The 19243-nt window shown below is 47.5% G+C and overlaps 1 protein-coding gene across 2 annotated transcripts; it reads left to right on the top strand.

The window, feature by feature from the left end:
• Nucleotides 1–1087: 1087 nt before the first annotated feature.
• Nucleotides 1088–9015, top strand: RINL (Ras and Rab interactor like). 2 transcript variants are annotated; one of them, XM_065920579.1, is made up of 10 exons: nt 1088–1174; nt 2787–2889; nt 4259–4331; nt 4418–4482; nt 4973–5122; nt 5208–5615; nt 6018–6335; nt 6568–6699; nt 6871–7034; nt 7117–9015. In XM_065920579.1, the coding sequence occupies exons 3-10, from the start codon at nt 4288–4290 to the stop codon at nt 7177–7179; spliced, it is 1344 nt and encodes a 447-aa protein (XP_065776651.1). In that variant the 5' UTR covers nt 1088–1174; nt 2787–2889; nt 4259–4287; the 3' UTR covers nt 7180–9015. The 2 variants fall into 2 exon arrangements, 1 of the variants encoding a protein (XP_065776651.1); XR_010661369.1 differs by having other exon boundaries at nt 1110–1174; nt 6018–6699.
• The last annotated feature ends 10228 nt before the right edge of the window (nt 9016–19243 follow it).

Here is a 19243-nt window from a genome sequence, read left to right as displayed (position 1 = left end):
GGCTTCACTGGATGTTAAAATATAAAATATTACCCTGTTATTGTTGTTTAGTCACTAAGTCCTGTCCAACTCTTTTGTGATCCTATGGACTGTAGGCTCCTCTGTCCATGGGATTTCCCAGGGAGGAATACTGGAATGGGGGACTTCCCTGGTGGTCCAGTAGCTAAGACTGCATGCTCCCAACACAGGCAGCCCATGTTTGATCCCTGGTCAGGGAGCTAGATCCTACATGCCACAACTGAAGAACCTGCAGGCTGCAGCAAACATTGAAGATCCCACATACCACAAACAAGACCTGGTGCAGCCAAGTAAATATTTTTTTTAATTAAAAAAAAAAAAGAATACTGAAGTGGGTTGCCATTTCATTCTCCAGGGGATCAGCCTGACCCAGGTCCATCAAATCCGCTTCTCCTGCATTTGCAGGCAGATTCTTCACAGCTGAGTACCTGGGCTTCCCTAAAAAAATACCTACCACTTGGTAAATACCTGCCATTTTGAGTCCTCTTCATTTCCCCCTACATCCCCCTCCCTCTCCCCCTACCGACCTCCCTGCTAGGATCTCCAGATCTCCCCACCACCCAGGAACTGAAGAATTAACACCTGGCACAGTGAGGGGTCTCAAGTCCATCCTGGTCAGTCAAGGTCTCTGCCATGTAGGTTGTAAATATTTAGAATATTACCCCTGGGCTGGAACAGCCTTGAGACATACGTTCCTCCCTGCCAGAGGCCAGACCATGGCTCCCTGGCCTCCTGCATCCTGAGGATGACGGCCCAGCCAGAGGACAAGGCCTCAGCAGGCCCCATGGACCAGGAGAGGTGAGGGTTGCTGAGGCTGTCTCCACCTCCCTGGATTCAGAAGCCTCTTCCATCCAAGTCCCACCCACCCCCAGACAGGACCCAGAACCCCGTCTCTGACCCTTTGCACCCGGGCTTCCCCTTCCTGTACCTCTGACCCCATCTCAGTGTCCAACTGCCTTCTCTGTCCCCTGGTCTCCTGGCCCCTACCTGTCCCAGACTAACCCCATCACAGGGGAATGGAGCTGGTGAGACCCCCTTAAGGGTCCTTGGGACCCCAGAGCCACTCCTTCGCCTTCAGAGGACGTGGGGGGTGTGGCAGATCCCAGAGCTGGATGCCCACAGTGCGAAAGCCCTTCTGGACCTGTGGCCATCAGGGGTAAGTACTCTCCCTAGGCACCCTCTCTGACCCTCCCCGTTAGGAGGAGGACCAGTTAGGACCAGTTAGGACCCTGCTGGTTGCCAGTGGCAAGCACAACACAAAACTAGGCAAACCGAAACCCTGCTTATCGACTCGCATGACTGAAAAGACCAGAAACGACCAGTGAAAGTGAAAGTGTTAGTCGCTCAGTCATGTCCGACTCTCTGTGACCCCGTGGACTGTAACCTGCCAAGCTCCTCTGTCTTTGGGATTTTCCAGGCAAGCATACTGGAGTGCGTAGTCATTCTCTTCTCCAAGAGATCTTCCCAGGGATCGAACTCGGGTCTCCTGCATTATAAGGAGATTCTTTACCATCTGAGCCACCAGGCAAGCGCAAAAAGTCCAGAAGTAAAAGTAAATTTAGGGATGTCTGGATCTTAAACATCAGACTATATATATATATATATATATATATACATATATATATATCTTCATCCCATTTCTTGGCTTTTTTTTTTTTTTTTTTTTTAACCACATGCACAGCTTCTGAGATCTTAATTTTCTGACCAAGACTTGAACCAATGCCCCCTGCAATGGAAGTGCAGAGTCCTAACACTGGACCTCCAGGGAATTCCTTGGCTTTGCTTTAAACTTTGGGGAATTCTAAACATTTTGCAATGCAAATAAACACTTGTTGCTCAATACGTTGATAAGTAGGCATTTATTGTTCTAACGTAACCAGAAAGACAGCTGCAGGCTTTAGTTCTGCTCCTCAAATGACATCAGACACATCTCAGCAGTTCTCCTAGATCTCCGTTATGGTCGCCCAGTGGCTGCCCCAGACCCAAACACATTCCAAGCAGGAGGAGGGAAGAAAGAAGGCACCAGTAGCATTTTTTCCTTTTACCAGCAAAAACAAGAGCCTTCACAATTGATTCTGAATATACCGACAAGGCCCAGGTAGCAATAGTTTTTAAAAGTTCACCTCCCTGGCAGTCCAGTGGTTAGGACTCCGAGCTTTCACTGCTGAGGGCTCGGGTTTGATCCCTGGTGGAGGAACTAACATCCTACAAGCTATGCTGTGCAGGCAAAAAGCAAACAAACAAAAAATAAAAGTCCTCCTGGGAGTTATGCAGCCAGAGGTGAGCACCAGTGCCTACACTGATCACTACCTATCGTTATGGCTGGGCCTGTTAATGCCCTGAACAAAGCTAGAGTTCTGCAAGGAATAGGGAATAGATTTGGATAAAGCAATTCTAGATAGCTGGCCCAAACACAGGGTCACATCTCACCAGGTTAGCAACCCCAGTGTAAAAAGAGGCCTCTTTCCAAAGAGCTCCTGTGGGAGATTTCCATTGGCTGGGTTTGGTTCACATGCCCATCTCTGAACCAACCACAGTGGTCAGAGAACACTCAATCCTATTGGTTAGGTCAGGTCATGGACCCACCCTTACGGCTCTTGGGAGAGTTAGTCCCACCTGCAGGACCTAGAGTAGAGAGTGGAATAGAGTTTTCTAAAGGAAATTTGGGGTGTGGGACCCAAAATAAAGGAAATGGATACTAGGCAGGCAATAGTAATAGACTTCTGCAGAATTCCTCTTCAACCATACTTTTGTCTCCCTTCCCCCAGAGTTTCCTGGTCATAGGACATGATCCCAGACAGGTCCTGGTGTTGAAGTCAGGACCTTCACCAGGGGAAGTCAACACCTACCAGATCCAGAAGCTTCCTGGAGGTAAGGAGCCTACCCTCAAGTTTCCAGTCCACAACAAATTTATCACCAAGATCAGTCATTTTTCATTGTAAAATATCTACTGAATCTTCCCAATCCTCTCTTCCTCTATCACCCTAATCCTAACCACCATCACCTCTTGCCAAGACAATTGCAGTGGCCACCTCTCTGGTCTCTGTGCTCCCACCCTTTTCTTCCTGCAGTCCATTGTAGACACGGCAGCCAGAGTGGTATTTTCAAACATCAACTAGATGTTATATATTCCTGCCTCAAACCCTGCAAAGGACACGCAACATCTTGAAAAAAAAAAGAAAGTGAAGTCACTCAGTCGTGTCCAACTCTTTGCGACTCTGTGGACTGTAGCCTACTAGGCTCCTCCATTCATGGGATTCTCCAGGCAAGAATACTGGAGTGAGTTGCCATTTTCTTCTCCAGGAGATCTTCTCAACCCAGAGATCGAACCCAGGTCTCCCGCATTGCAGGCAGACGCTTTACCCCCTGAGCCACCAGGGAAGCCCTGCAACATTTTAGATAAACATTAAACTCCTCATGGGACTTCCCTGGTGGTCCAGTGGTTGAGACTCCATGCTCCCAATGCAGGGGGCCCAGGTTCAATCCCTGGTTGAGGAACTAGATCCTGCATGCTACAACTGTTTTCATGCCAAAATGAAGATCCCACAGGCTGCACCTAAGACCCAGTATGGCCAAATAAATAAATATTTAAAAAATAAACTCCTTATCATGGCCTATAAGATTATGATTAGCATTTGCTCACTACTGCCCGTCATTCTCTCTGCTCTAGAGACTGTTTTTTCTGTTCCTTGAGCATGCTAAATGTGTCCCAACTTCAGGGCCTTTGTATTTGTTTTTCCTGTATGAGTGCCCTTCCTTGAATGGCTAGTTTAGTCTCCATCCTTTCGACCTCTATAGAAATGTAATCTTCTTTGACCACCACAGCTAACAATAGCCCTAGTCACTTTCAATCACTCTGTTTCATTCCTGGCACTCAATACACTATACACTTATCATTATTTGTTTGCTCATTCATTTTCATCTCCCTCCACTAAAAGGTAAGCTACAGGCAGGCAGCGAATGTATCTGCCTTTTGACAAATGTATCTCCAATGCCTGAAAATAAATAGCTATCTTAATAAATATTGCCTAATGAATGAATCATATTTGGTGGCATAAGTGGGATGCTAGCATAAGAACACAGGAAAAGAGGGGAACTGCAAGGGCTAGAAATTTTTCTGTTCTGTAGGTTCTTGGGGGAACTGCAGAATTGGGGAAGAGAGAATCCCAAAAAAAAGAATGCTGCTACCCAAGTTTTCTAACTTATTCCTTCTTGCCCTCTTCCCCCTCCACTACCCCAGGTGTGTGTCTGGAATCCTCTAAGCTCTGCATGTCAGATCTGCCGCATCTCCTGGCCTTCCTATCAGCCAGCAGGTACAGGTCATCCATCAAAGGTGCTAAGGAGGATCCTTCCCTATGACATCCCACCCACACTGTGGCTCCTGCTTATCTTTTCTCAGGGATGTTTTGCCCAGAACATTGCTCTTGCCCCCTCCTACCCTGGGGCCTGGAGACCAAAACACAGGTGAGACATGATTCTCTAAGGGAGAAAGAGTCCACCTATCCACCTCCTCAGTCCAGGAGGATGGTACCTGGGGGACCAAACTACAGGGTTTGAGGGAGGATAAAGGGGACCGCAGGGGCTTCCCTGGTGGCTCAGATGGTAAAGAATCCACCCACAATGCGGGAGACCTGGGTTCGTTCCCTAGGTTGAGAAGATCCCCTGGAGGAGAACATGACAACCCACTCCAGTATTCTTGCCAGGAGAATCCCCATAGACAGAGGAACTAGGCAGGCTATAGTTCATGGGGTTCCAGGGTTGGACACGACTAAGCAACTAAGCCCACAGTACAAGGGGACCTGAAAAAGTTGAGGGGGGTGGTACTCAACTCCTGGGTCTGAGTGAGGCGGTACCAGGAACTGAATCTCAGTTCCTCCAGTAATGAGGCTGAACACTAAGACTCCACGGCTGGCCCCTTGGATACCTGGGACACCTCACTTCTGCTGTCCCCCAGATCCTCTGCAGATTGGCAGCATCCAACTCAACACCTCAAGGAGGGTGCTCTTCCTGGTGAACAAGCTCTACGTGGAGACCCACGGAGGATGGGGGATGGAGCAGACCCCGCCAGAGACAACTCCAGGGACTGCGGAGACACATCGTCCAGGTTAGATAAGCAGGACCCAGGGCCCCTGAGGGATGAAGGAGCTGCTGCTGCTGTTCTGTGGAACTCAACCCTCTCCTCACATCAGCCCCCAGGAACCCAACCCCTCACCGTGTCTCCTGGGTGGAAGGCCCGCTCAGCCCAGAGGAACACCATCTTAGGCCAGCTGTGGCCAGCCTAGTGGAGGAGAAGGAGGAAGAGGAGGAGGGGGATGACAAAGATGAAGAAGAAGGACCTGAGGATGTGCTCACTCAGCACGTCCGGGCTCTAGCCAGGGCCCGGAGCAGCTACGTGGCCAAGCAGTTCCGAGGCTTCCGGGCGCGCCTCACCTCAGATGCTGGGGGCCCCCACAGGCCTGGGGACCCGGCCACAGAGCTGCTTCAGGACGTCCGGCACCTCCTTACTGACCTCCAGGATCACTTAGCAAAGGATCCTGATGTCAGGGCTGTCTTTGCAAGCAAGGGGCCTGGGGCCCCCCAGAAGGAGGAGGATCTAGGTAAGGGGGAGGACTGAGAGGGAACTGAGGAACACTCTCCAAACCCCCACAGGTTCACATTTGCCATCTCCTGGCCCTACATCGGTGTCCACATCCAACTGCGTTCTCTCCATCTCTGGGCATACCTGTTTCCTTTTCTACTAACACTCCCTGACCTACATGTAGCAACACCTACTCTGTCCACCACTGCTCCGTTTCACGCATGTGTGACAACGCATATTCTCTCTCCCAAGCGGTTGTTCACACCCAGGATCCTTCTTCCACAGGCGCTCACACCTACGTGTACACAAGTGGGCGGGCAGAGGCTAGGGAGGGGTGGTGATTGGTGATGGTAGGTCAGTGGAGAGAAAGTGGCATGGGTCAACCTGGCGGCCCTGCCTAACCCCATCTCAACCCCTGCAGGCCCCGCAGTGGAGGCGGCCTTGTACCGCGCGGTGCTGGCGCCGCTGAAGCCCGCCTTGTGGATGCGACTCCGCACGCTCCGCGCCCCAGAGCTGCGGCAACTACGGCGGCGACAGGTAGCCCTGCGGGCGGAGGCGGGGCCTCCGGGAGCCCAGGGGGCGGGGCGTGAGAGGCGAAGCCCCGCCCCCACCCTGCGGAGCCGCATTCATGCGCGCCTGGCTCATCTCCACGCGGCCTGCGCCCCGCGCCGCAAGGTGTCGCTCCTGCTGGCGGTGTGCAGTGACGTCTACAAGGGTCTGGCTCGTGGGGAGAACCAAGGTAAAGTATGGATGTGGAGTGACTTGAGGGTTGCGGGAGCCAGGCAGCAGGCGGCTGTGCACACGTCGAGCGGGAGAAGATGGCAAGCTCTACGCGGACCTGGGGAATCGAGTGAGGGTCGTTTGCATATCCCGCCAAGTGGAAGAGTAGCCAGCACTCGCGGTCTTGGGGATGGGATGGAAGTTGCCAGCACGTCCCCTCCAACCCCAGAGCCTGTCCTCCCCTCCCTCAGAGCCCTTGGGGGCCGACGCCTTCCTGCCAGCGCTGACAGAGGAACTGATCTGGAGTCCAGACATCGGGGAGACGCAGCTGGACGTAGAGTTTCTCATGGAGCTCCTGGACCCGGACGAACTACGGGGAGAAGGTGAGCCCCCAGCTTCAGAATCCCGGGACCCGACAAGGGGCGCCCTAGGCCCCCTGCCTGCAGTGGGAGGGAAGGCGGGCGACCTGCGCTGGGGCGGGGGTGGGGAAGGGTGGGGGCGCGAGCTTCCGGGGAGTTGAGATGGCTGAGCTGACCTCCTCTTCTTGCTCCTAGCCGGGTACTACCTGACCACGTGGTTTGGGGCGCTGTACCACATTGCCCACTACGAACCTGACACGGCCCGCGCGCCCAAGGGGCTCAGCTCTGAGGTCCGGGCCTCCCTGCGCCAGTGGCACCGCAGGCGGACGCTGCACAAACAGAACCCTGCCGGGGACCAGGTGATCACCCCTCCGGACGGCGGGTGGCGGAGAGGGCTGTATCTGTTTCCTTTCTGACCCAGGCTCCTGCTTCTCCCCGCAGGCCAAGCTGCCCTTTGAGGAACCGTGGGCGATAGAGATTATGCAAGAGACCAAAGATGGTTAGAGATCTCAGACCCTTCTGCCCCACACGCAAGATTCAGGAGGCATCCGGGACAGCACCAACTTCTGACCCCTGTTGTTTAGAGGCAGGGGTTTCCAGTAAAAGGAAGCAGGTCTGAGGAAAGACCTCTGAACCTTTACAGTGGCTGTTCCTGTTTCCTGAAATGCCATTCCCCAATATCCACTTTGCTCCTTCATTCCCTTCTTTCAGACCCTTAGGTAGACGTCACCTTCTTAGTAAGGCTCTCTCAGGCACTGCTGTCTAAAACTACAGCTTCTCTGACTGGATTCTCCCTGGGGTAAACAGAATAATGCCCCTCCCAAGATATCCACCTGCTAATACCCATAATCTGTGAATATTTTACCTTAAGTGGTAAAAGGGACTTTGAAAAGTGATAGTGTTAGTCTCTCAGTCTTGTCCAACACTTTGCGACCCCATGGACTGTAGCCCACCAGGCTCCTCTGTCCATTGCATTTCCCAGGCAAGAATACTGGAGTGGATTGCCATTCCCTTCTCCCAGAGATCTTCCTGACCCAGGGATTGAAACTGGGTGTCCTACATTGCAGGTGAATTCTTTACCATCAGAGCCGCCAGAGGAGCCCCAAAGGGACTTTTACCAATGTGATTAAATTAAGGATCTTGCAATAGGGAGATTATCCTGGATTCAGGTGGGCCCATTGTAATCCCCTTATAAGAGGGAGGCAGGGAGATCAGAGTCAGAGGAAGAGACATGATGATGCACACAGACGTTGGAGTGATGTGGCTAGGAGCCAAAGAGTGTAGGCATCCTCTAGAAGCTGAAAAAGACAAGGAATGGATTTTCCCATGGAATCTCAGAGGGGACTCAGCCTTTGACTTTGTTTTTTAAAACTGAAGTATAGTTAATTTAGAATGTTGTGTTAGTTTTAAAAATATTTAAAGAATATATATAGGTGTATATATATATATATATATATATATATATTCTTCAGATTCTTTTCCATTACAGGTTATCATGAGATGCTAAGTACAGTTCTCTGTGCTATGCACTTGGTCCTTGTTTACCTATTTTATATACAGTACTCTTACTCAGTTGCTTCAGTTGTGTCCAACTCTTTGTGACCCCATGGACCATAGCCTGCCAAGCACCAAGCTCCTCTGTCCATGGGATTCTCCAGGCAAGAATACTGGAGTGGGTATTTTTAAAAATATTTATTTTATTTATTTGGCTGTGCCAGGTCTTAGTTGCGGCATGTGGGGATTTTTAGTTGCAGCATGTTAACTCTTAGTTGCAACATGTGGGATCTAGTTCCCTGACCAGGGATCAAACCCAGGGCCCCTGCATTGGGAGTGCAGTGTTAGCCTCTGGACCACCAGGGAAGTCCCAGCATGGTCTTTTTTTGCGTGTTTGTCTGCGTTTAATCTCCTCTTCATATAATGACACCACTCATGTTGCGTCAGAGCCCATCTATATGACTTCACTTTCACTTAATCACCTCTTAAAAGCCCTTTCTCCAAATATAGTCACACTCTGAGTTCCGGGGGTTAGGACTTCAACACAAAAATTTGGGGAGGGGACACAATTCAGCTTTTTGATGCTCTGTGGGTGTACCTTGAGGCCCTAAATAACTTGTCCACCAACAACTTTTTACCCCATACTCTCAGCACCTCTCATTGATCCTTGCTGAATCATTGGATTTATTTGTACTATTCTATTCTGCTTATGGCAGCTTTCCACTTCCTGGAGTGAAATGATGTTTCCTGTATAAATAAATGTGTTTAATCTTTTTAAAAGTGAATCAATTTAAAGAAAATGATTAAGTAGCTAAGTGTATAGGTGACACATGGATACGAGGCAAATATGGGAAAGTGAAGCTGAATGACTGATGTTCGGAGTATCACTGGTTAATTACGGCTCTGGCTTCACTCTGAAGCTCTGGGCTCCCTACTGGATACCTCCTCTTGGACTCCCATTCCCATGATATCCCAAACTGGCCACAGCATCTCCCAGAAACCCACTCCTCCTTCTAGTCCGCATCTCAGGGTGCCCCGTGATCCCCAGGTCCTTAGACCAGAGCCCAGGCCTCACCCTGGACCCTTCTTCTCCTACCTCTTTCCCCCACTTCCTCCCCTTCCACAGCTCCATCCTGGTCCAGCCCCAGCCTCCTCCTGCCTCCTGGCTCCCAGTCCTGGGAATCCTGTCCCATGCCCTCCAAGTGGCACCCAGAGGAAATTTTTAAAAAATAGGTCAAAGGTCTACCTCTCAGACCAAAAATTAGGTTTGCAAGAAACACAATTTTATTTTTTTATTCTTTGATATCTAAGTCAAGCCCGCCTCCCACCATGTTGGGGAGAAATTTTAACCTGAGAGGAAATTGTAATTTGTTTGTTTAATACCATAAGCCACCCACTTCCCCCTGGTTCATCCTAGGGCCTAGTCACAGAGGTCAGCTGGAGACAACCCACCCTCTTGACCTTGAGGCCTCTTCTCATCCTGCAGTTCCACCATTTGCCCAGGTCACATGGCCCAGCTCACTCCAGGTGAAGGCCTGAATACTGCCCAGGGCCCTCGAAGCCCACAAATTCCCCTAGGACCTGCCAGACTCTCATCTCCTCCCACTTGCCCCCTTATTCACCTGGTCCAGCCTCACTCACCTCTTCATTGCTCCCCACACCTGCCAAGTGTCCACCCAGCCCAGGGCCTTTGCTGGACTTTCCTCTGCCTGTGTTGCAAGAGAAGGGGGAGCAAGAGAATGGTCACATCCCAGGTCTTGATGGGGTAGGCTGCCAAGGATTCAGGATGGGCTGCCAAGTTATGATCCATGGCTTTGGGCAGAAAATAATTTAAGAGCAAGCTGTGGTAAAGTGAAAGCAACTTTATTTAGAGAGAAACACATTCCACAAGCAGAATGAGGGTCATCTCAGAAAGTGAGAGCAATCCTGGGAAATACACATTCCATAGACAGAATGTGTGTCATCTCAGGTGAGAGAGGCTCTGGGGTATGGGGGGGGGGGGGGTTTAGTTTTTATAGGCTGGGTAATTTCATATGCTAATGAACAAACAATATTCTAGCTATTTTGGGGAAGGGGCAGGGATTTCCAGGAATTGGGCCACCACTGCCCACTTTTTGGCCTTTTATGGTCAGCCTTGGAACTGTCATGGTGCCTGTTGGTGTGTCATTTCACATATGCTAATGTATTACAATGAGCATATAATAAGGCTCAAAGTTTGTTGTTGTGGTGGTGGTTGTTTAGTCATTCAACTTGTCCAACTCTTGCAGTCCCATGGATGGGACTGCCAGGCTCCTCAGTCCATGGGATTTCTCAGGCAAGAATACTGGAGCTGGTTGCCATTTCCTTCTCCAGGGGATCTTCCCCATCCAGAGATGGAACTCTCATCTCTGCATCATCTTCTCTATGACTTCTCAAAAAGTGCAGCCTCCCTTCCTGTTTTATTTTTAATCTTGTTAGGGAACCATTGACCACCTGCCTTGGCCAGGCATGATGATAACCACTTGCCTGAGTTGTCTCACAGACAGGAGGTCCTGATAAAAAAAAAACAGGGTGCTGTCACGGAAAAGTAACCAGGAGAATTCAGGAGGAGCCAAAAGGAGGGAGGACACACCAGCCCATTGTATGTCTTGTAAAAAAGCTAACTCAGAAGAATTTGGGAGGGGCCAAAAGGAGGAGGGAGGAGATGCTGTGTCCTGCCAACCTCCCAGAATCTTCCTAGCTGGAAGCCATCTTGGTTGAAAGATGCACACACCACCAGGAAGGACCCGGAGTCAGAATGATTGGCCAGAGACAATCTGGAAACTAATCCCATCACCATAAAACCTGGGAGTGCAAGCCATGTGGCAGAGCAGCTCTGCTGGGTTCCCTTAACCTGCTGCTCTCCACCTGGGCACCCCTCCCCAGTAAAGTCTCTTGCTTTGTCAGCAAGGGTGTCTGACAGCAAGGCTCCTCAAACAATTCATTTCTGAGTGTTAGAAAAGAGTCCACACTCAGACCCTGGAAGTGTTGCATGGAGAAGTCAATTCTGATTCCAAGTTGAAACTGTTTCTCTGACTTGCTTTCCATTGGTTTTACTATTATGATCATACATAATGGCCTGCCTCAGAGAATCCTGCCCCTCTGCCTGACTATTAAAGTGCCTTTGTTCAGAACCCTGTTCCCCTGTAGATGGCAGGAAGGAAGAAATTAACATATCTCCCTGAGGTTTGCCATTCTAGGAGATATTTGCAAGACTAATGGCCATGTTACTTTGTTTCCTTTTCTCCTCCTCATCTCTGATTTTAAAAGAAACTGGTATCCAGATCCAGATAAGATGGTTATTTTGGGACACTAGTCTGTCATCTTCTTGGTCAGTCAGCTCTCTAAATAAAGTCGAATTCCTTGCCTCAACACTTTGTCTTCATGGCCTAGGACCAGTAGAAAGAGCTTGGACTTGGTAACAGAAGCAGTCCCTCTTCCTGCAACAATCTGATACTATGTATCAATGATTCTCAGCAGCAATTTGTTAAAAATGCAAGTTCTGGAAATAAATGCTCACAAGTATGGTCAAATGATTTTTGACAAAGATTTCACATCATTTGACTGGGGAAGAACAGTCTTTTCAGTGAATGGAATTGGGAAAACTGGATGGATGCCCACCTAGAAAAGAATTAAGTTGGGGGACTTCTCTTCAGTCCAGTGGTTAATACTTCATGCTTCCAATGCAGGGGAGCTGGGTTCGACCCCTGGTCAGGGAACTAAGATCCCTCATGCTGTGCAGCACAGCCAAGAAAATTTAAAAAAATTTTTTTTGAGAATAAAGTTGGACCCTTTTCTAAACATGTATACAAAAATTAACCTAAAATGGATGAAAGACCTAAATGTAAAAACTATAAATCTATTAGAGGAAAACATAGGGGGAAAGTTTTGTGACATTAGATTTGGCAATGATTTCTTGGATATGACACCAAAAGGACAGGCAACAAATATTAATTGGAATACACCAAAAATTTTAAAGTGTGGGGAATTCCCTGGCATTCCAGTGGTTAAGACTTGTTGCTTTCACTGTTGTGGGCCTGGTTTCAATCCCTTCTAGGGGAACTAAGATCCTGCAAGCCACACAGCATGGCCAGGAAAAAAAAAAGTATGCATGAAAGGAAACAATCAACAGAATGTAAAATCAACCTATGGAATGGGGGAAAGTATCTGCAAATCATAAGGGGTTAATATCCAGAATATATATTTTATATATATACATAATATATATATATGATTTCTAAAACTCAGCAACAAAAACAATAACAACAAAATCCAATCAATCAAATTTTTAAACATGCAAAGGAATTAAATGGAGATTTCTCCAAAAAGATATGCATGTGGCTAAAAGGCACGTGAAAAGATAATGTGCTCAGTCATGTCCAACTCTTTTGAGACCCCCATGGACTATAACCCACTAGGCTCCTCTGTTCATGGGAGTTCCCAGGCAAGAATATTAGAGCAAATTGCCATGTCTTCCTCCAGGAGATCTTCCCAACCCAGAGATCGAACCCACATCTCCTGCATTGCAGGCAGATTCTTTACCGCCAAGCCATCAGGGAAGCCTTGAAAAGATAAGTATCACTTATCATTCAAGAAGTGCAAATCAAAATCACTACAAGCCACCATTTCATGACCCTTAAAGAGGCATGGTACATTTTGCTTATTTATTCTCTGGCTCCCCAGCAACCCAAGGGTAGATAATAGCTAATGCTTAGTGGCTTGCCTGCCTGCTGGAGGAGGTCATCAAGAGAACACACATGACTGCCAGTTGACCTGAGAGCTGGACCCAGGCCATCAGAGGCTCCTCACCCCCTGCCCTGTCCTTGGAATGTACACTGCCCACTGTTCCCACAACAGGAGTTGTTCCAAGGGCACACAAGCTTGGGAAAGCAGGGTGTTGTTGAGATCATCTAGATGGTATACTTGACGGCCTAGCCAAGGCCTCTGTACATAGAGTTTGAAGACTCTTGCAGGTGGGTGAAGAGATCTACTCATCTTGGCTGCCCAAGATAAGCCTCCGATGAACTTTCCCTTGCTATTACACCTGCCATCTACTATCAGGTTTTCTCTGGTGACTCAGACAGTAAAGGATCTGCCTGCAATGCAAGAATCCGGGTTCGATCCCTGAGTCACAAAGAGTCCCCTGGAGAAGTAAATGGCAACCCACTCCAATATTCTTGCCTGGAGAATTTCATGGACAGAGAAGACTGGTAAGCTACGGTCCACGGGGTCACAGAGTCAGATGGGACTGAGCAACTAACATTTTCACTTTTCTATCTGGACATGCCTCTTTCTTGGCATCTTCTGACCCTCTATGTCCAGGGGCCAGTTTGTGAATCAACAATGCCACAACCTTAGGAGGTAAAGATGGTATTATCAGCATCCCCTTTTCACAGTGTAAGACTCATAGATAAGGGGTCTTGTCCAGGCCACATAGTTAGGGAATGGCAGAGCCAGGATTTGGACCAGGTCATCTGTCTCCTTAGTGAGTGTGTGGTCCCACCCTAGAAAACCAAATCACTTGGGCTGAGAGAGGCTCTAAGTCAAACACTAGCTGCCCAAGAGTGGGAATTTTGTGTGTCTTGTTCACTACTGAATCCCCAATGCCTAGAACAGGGTCTGGCAGTAGCCAGTAAATATTGTCTGATCAAGGAATAAATGAATTAAAATAAATACTAAATTTTCAACCCGTTTATTATTGTTATTGTTAAAAGTAATAGAAGTTCAGGGCTTCCCTAGTAGCTCAGTAGTGAAGAATCCACATGCCAATGCAGGAGATATGGGTTCCATCCCTCATTGGGGAAGAGCTACTGAGCCTGTGCTCTGGAACTGAGAGGCTGCAACTACTGAGCCCCCACACCCCAACTGCTGAATCGTGTATGCCCTAGAGCCTGTGCTCTGAAGCAAGAGAAGCCACTGCAATGAGAAGATCACAATTAGAGAGTAGCCCCCTCTCTCCACAACTAGAGAAAAGCCTGAGCAGCAGCAAAGACCTCACATAACCATAAATAAATAAATAATAATTTTTTTTTAAGTAATAGAAGTTGGACACTGTGGTACACTACTTTGGAAAATAACCTGTCTTAAAAAGTTAAATATATACCCACTATATGATCCAGGCAGTCCACTCCTGGGTATATACGCTAAAAAAATGAAAAATATCTATACAAAGACTTGTACATCCAGACTTCCCTGGTGGTCCAGTGGTTAAGACTCCGAGCTTCCAGTGCACTGGGTCCAGGTTTGATCCCTGGTCAGGGAACTAGATCTCACATGCCACAAACAAGACCCAGTACAGTCAAATAAATAAGATTAAAAAAAAAAGACATGCACATTGATGGTCATAGAACCCTTATTTGTAATTGCCAAAAATTACAAATAACCCAAATGTCCACCAGTGGGTGACTCGTAAACAAATTGTGGTGACTGGATAAACTATTGCATGCAATGGAACAGTACTCAGAAATAAACAGAATGAATTATTGCTAAACATGTACGAATCTCAAAAGAATTATATTGAAGGAAAAAAGTCAGACATGAGAGTACATACTATATAATATCATTCTAAAAAATGCAAACTAACCAATAGTGATTGAAAGTAGGTTGGTGCTTGTCTGGGGATGTGTGTGTGTGGAAGGGTGAGGGATGAAGGGTTTATCAAGAAGCAGGAGGAAATTTGGACGTGATGGATATGTTCATTACATTTTCATCACTATCTTTTTTTTTTTTGATGTTTTTCAGAATATACATTTAACTTATTTATTTTTAATTTTTGTTGTTTTCATGGTTAAGCCATCGCTGCTGCTGCTGCTGCTTTTTTTGTTGCTATTTATTTGGCTGCATTGGGTCTTAGCTGTGGCACATGGGAACTTCCATCCTCTTTGTAGCATGTGGGAATCTTTTAGTTGTGGCATGGGGGAATCTTTTACTTGTGGCATGAGGGATTCAGCTCCCTAATCAGGGATGGAAACCAGGCCTCTGCATTGGGAGCATGGGGTCTTAGCTATTGGCCCACAGAGAAGTCACCCTTTTTTTTTTAATTGAAGGATTTACAATATTGTGTTAGCTTCAGGTATACAGCACAGTGTTTCAGTTATACACATATATATTCCTTTTCAGATTCCCTTTAAAAATTATTTTTAATTGATTTATTTTTTATTGAAGTATAGTTGATTTACAATGTCAATGTGTTAGTTTCGGATGTACAGCTAAGTGATTCATATATTATATATATACATATATATGCATGTGCGCATGCTAAATTGCTTCAGTCATGTCTGACTCTTTGCAACAATATGGATTGTAGCCCACGAGGCTCCTCTGTCCATGGGATTCTCCACGCAAAAATACTGGACTGAGTTGCCATTTCCTTCTCCAGGGGATCTTCCTGACCCAGAGTTCGAACTCCTGCATTGGCAGGTGGGTTCTTTACTGCTAGTGTCACCTGGGAAGTCTGTGTGTGTGTGTGTGTGTGTGTGTGTGTGTGTGTGTGTGTGTGTGTGTGTGTGTGTGTGTGTGTGTGTGTACACACATATATATATACTCTTTTTCATATTCTTTTCCCATATAGGTTATCATGAAATATTGAGTATAGTTCCCTGTGCTGTACAAGAGGAGGTCTTTTGTTTCTTTTGGTCATTATCTTGACTGTGGTGGTATTTTCACAGGTTTATATGAAAGTCAAAACTCATCAACTGTATACTTTATAGTTTTAATTTTATTTTTTTTTAATTATTTTTGTCCGCACCATGTGGCATGTGGGATCTTAATTCCTTGACCAGGTATCGAACTTGTACCCCCTGCACTGGACGTTAGGAGTCTCAACTACTGGACTGCCAGGGAAGTCCCCATCAACTGTATACTTTGAATATGTATAGTTTCTTGAAAGTCAGGCATATCTCAATAAAGCTTGAGGAAAATTAAGTCGCAACTGTGTAATGCAACTGAGACTTTTTCCCCTACCAGGCCAGCTTTACCCATTAACCCCTAAAGGCATCTGAGTTTTCAATTTGAGGCCCAATAGACCATGAAGCTATTTCCATTCAAAGCCCTGAAGAGGCTTTAAAAAAAGAAAAGAAAGCTGACCTATTCCTGCTTTGGGGCTTGTCACATTTCTCTCCTGAGACCCTGAGCCCACAGGAGACCAATTTCTTGAATAGGTAAAGAAAAAAAAAAAAGAATATGCATAGGGGGAAAAAAAAAGAAGCTCAGCAGATGGGAACATGGCTAGTTACCCACTTAGAAGTGGGAAGGTGGAGTGGGCGGTGAAGATGCAGGAGAGGGGATGTGGGGGGAGGGTGGCTGTGGTTCTCTCAGGAAGCAAGAAGAAAGACACTGTTCAGAGGAAGATGCTGTTAGAGGGCTTGGTTATTTTATTTTATTTCTTTGGCTGTTCTGGGTCTTAGTTGTAGCATGTGGGATCTTCAGCCTTCCTTGTGGCATGTGGGATCTAGTTCCTGATCAGGATGGAACCCGGACCCCATGCATTGGGAGCATGGAGTCTTAGCCTCTGGACAGCCAGGGAAGACCCGCTGGTAGAGATTTGAGGAGAAGATCTGATATATCCTCTGGGAGAGTCAAGGGACGTGTGTATGTGTGCATGCGTGCGTGCGTGCGTGCATGCTCACGCGCATGCATGCTTAGTTGCTCAGTCATGTCCGACTCTTTGCCACACCGGGGACTGTAGCATGCCAGGCACCTCTGTCCAAGGGGATTCTCTAGGCAAGAATACTGGAGTGGGTTGCCGTGCCCTCCTCCAGGGGGTCTTCCCAACCCAGGAATCGAACCCAGGTCTCCCACATGGCAGGCGAATTCTTTACCATCTGAGGCACCAGGGAAGCCCAAGGGACTGGGGACAGAGAAAAATTTGTTATACACCATTGTGCATCCATTCCAAGTCCATGGGAATGAATTTAAGGTGAGACCGGTTAACATGATTGTGTATTTTTCTCTACCCACATTCATCTGCACAGATGCAGGCATGTGATAGATGGAGGCTTAGATTTAACAAGGATTGTGGTTTTGCGAGATGAGTACAGTGGAGTGTATAGAGAATGTGCATAAGGTCAGGTGCGGTGATTATAGTGGTTGGTCAAGGAATTTAGTCTGTGAAGGTACGAGGGAGCTGAGCGGTCACGGAAACATGGTGGGGCTAATGAATTATTGGAGTTGAGCTTCTGAAAGGAATGAAATAGATGGGCAATAGCTACAGAGTAACACACATGAAATTGAGGTTCTAAAGAGGTTGGGGTTAGTGAGACAAGGTCTAAGTATGGCCATGGGAGGGACACACAATATCATAAATCCACTATACTTCAATTAAAAAAATTATTGGGACTTCCCTGGTGGTCCAGTGGTTAAGAATCGGTGATTCTACTACAGGGGGCATGGGTTTGATCCCTAGTCTGGGAACTCAGATCCCATAAGCCATGCAGCGGTCAAAAACTAAATACATAAATAAAATTTTAAAATAAAAAAGAATTGTTTTTTTTTTTTTTTAAGGCTACAAGCCAGAGGAACCCCCACCTCCCTCTGGATTGGGTTTTGCTGTAAGTGTTCTAGAGTGGTTATGCACACCCCCAACACTGACATGGACACACTCCCAGGAGAGCTGGTCCTGGGAGGCCATGGAACAGGTCTTTGTCAAACGGAGAGAGAGGAGATTCTCCTTAAAAATGCAGTATCTCTTAGTGGATAGAGGACCAAAAATAGCTGGGGATGTTGGCCACCGCTATGAGCCCTGCAGGCATTATTTGTGCCTCAGTGGTAAAGAATCAACCTGCAATGCTGGAGATGCGGGTTCGATCCCTGGGTCAGGAAGATTCCCCTGGAGAAGGAAATAGCAACCCATTCCAGAATTTGTGCCTGGAAAATCCCATGGACAGAGAAGCCTGGCCAGGTACAGTTCATGGGGTTGCAAGAGTTGGACACGACTTAGTGACCAAACCACCACGAGCCCTGCAGTTGGGGTAGTTTTCAGTCATGAATTTTGACCCTTCAGCCCATCCTGTGAGCTCAGCGTTCAAAACACATCCATAACCTGCTCACTTCAATCCCTCCATGGCTCCCATCCTGATCTCTTCCACCTTCTCCAGCCGTTCCCATTGACTCAGCCTCCTCACTGTCTTCCTGCTCCCGTCTCACCTCCCACAGTCAGTTTCCCACACCCACAGCCCACAGCCGCAGGGCTCCCATGAACACCCGACCTGGATCAGGGCCCTCCCCTGCTCATAACCATTCTGAGAACTCAACTCAAAGTCCTCCCCTCCCTGTGGCTCAGGAGGACACTCACAAGCTGCCCTCTCCCTGTTCCCTGATGTCATCACTTACCATTTACCACTTCCTCCCTTTTCTCCTGCCACAAAGTGTCAGTCGCTCAGCAGTGTGATTCTTTGTGACTCCCGGGACTGTAGCCTGGAGCCTCCTCTATCCATGGGATTCTCCAGGTAAGAATGTTGTAGAATACTGGTAACCATTCCCTTCTCCAGGGTATCTTTCTGACCCAGAGATCGAATCTTGATCTCCTGCATCGTGGACAGATTCTTTTACCACCTGAGCCAACAAGGAAGCCCCAATTCCTGGAACACATCAGGCACACTGTCACCTCAGGGCCTTTGCACTGGATGTTCCCTTGGAATGCTCTTCCCCCAGCATCCACATGACCTCCTCTCTCTCCACTTTGCTAAAATGTCATCTTGTAAATAATAATAATAATAAAATAGAGACTTCCCTGGTGTCCACTGGTTAAGGCTTTGTGCGACCAACGCAGGGGGCTCAGGTTCAATCCCTGGTTGGGGAACTAAGTGTGGCATAGCTAAAATTTTTTTAAATACAATAATAAAATAAATATCACCTTCTCAGCGAGGCTTCCCCTGAACACCCTTCTGATCAAACTGCCCTCATGCATGTCTCATCCTCCTTCCCTATTTTACTATCTTCATAGCAGTTATCATCATCTGATACGTTTTACTTGAGAATTGTGCATCTTTTACACTAGATTGTAAACTCCAGGAAGGAGGGAGTTTTTCCCTATCTTGTTCATCATTTTATCCCAGAT

Source organism: Muntiacus reevesi, chromosome 2 (assembly GCF_963930625.1).
Source record: "Muntiacus reevesi chromosome 2, mMunRee1.1, whole genome shotgun sequence".
Taxonomy (NCBI): domain Eukaryota; kingdom Metazoa; phylum Chordata; class Mammalia; order Artiodactyla; family Cervidae; genus Muntiacus; species Muntiacus reevesi.
The sequence above is the reverse complement of the archived record's forward strand: the minus strand, read 5'-3'. Positions and strand labels throughout refer to the sequence as shown.

Excerpts from the sequence above, each read along its gene's own strand:
- RINL (XM_065920579.1), top strand. The coding sequence starts at position 4,288 with ATGTCAGATCTGCCGCATCTCCTGGCCTTCCTATCAGCCAGCAG. Across the intron at positions 6,336-6,567 it reads GGCTCGTGGGGAGAACCAAG|AGCCCTTGGGGGCCGACGCC; the intron begins GTAAAGTATGGA and ends CCCCTCCCTCAG. Across the intron at positions 7,035-7,116 it reads AGAACCCTGCCGGGGACCAG|GCCAAGCTGCCCTTTGAGGA; the intron begins GTGATCACCCCT and ends TTCTCCCCGCAG.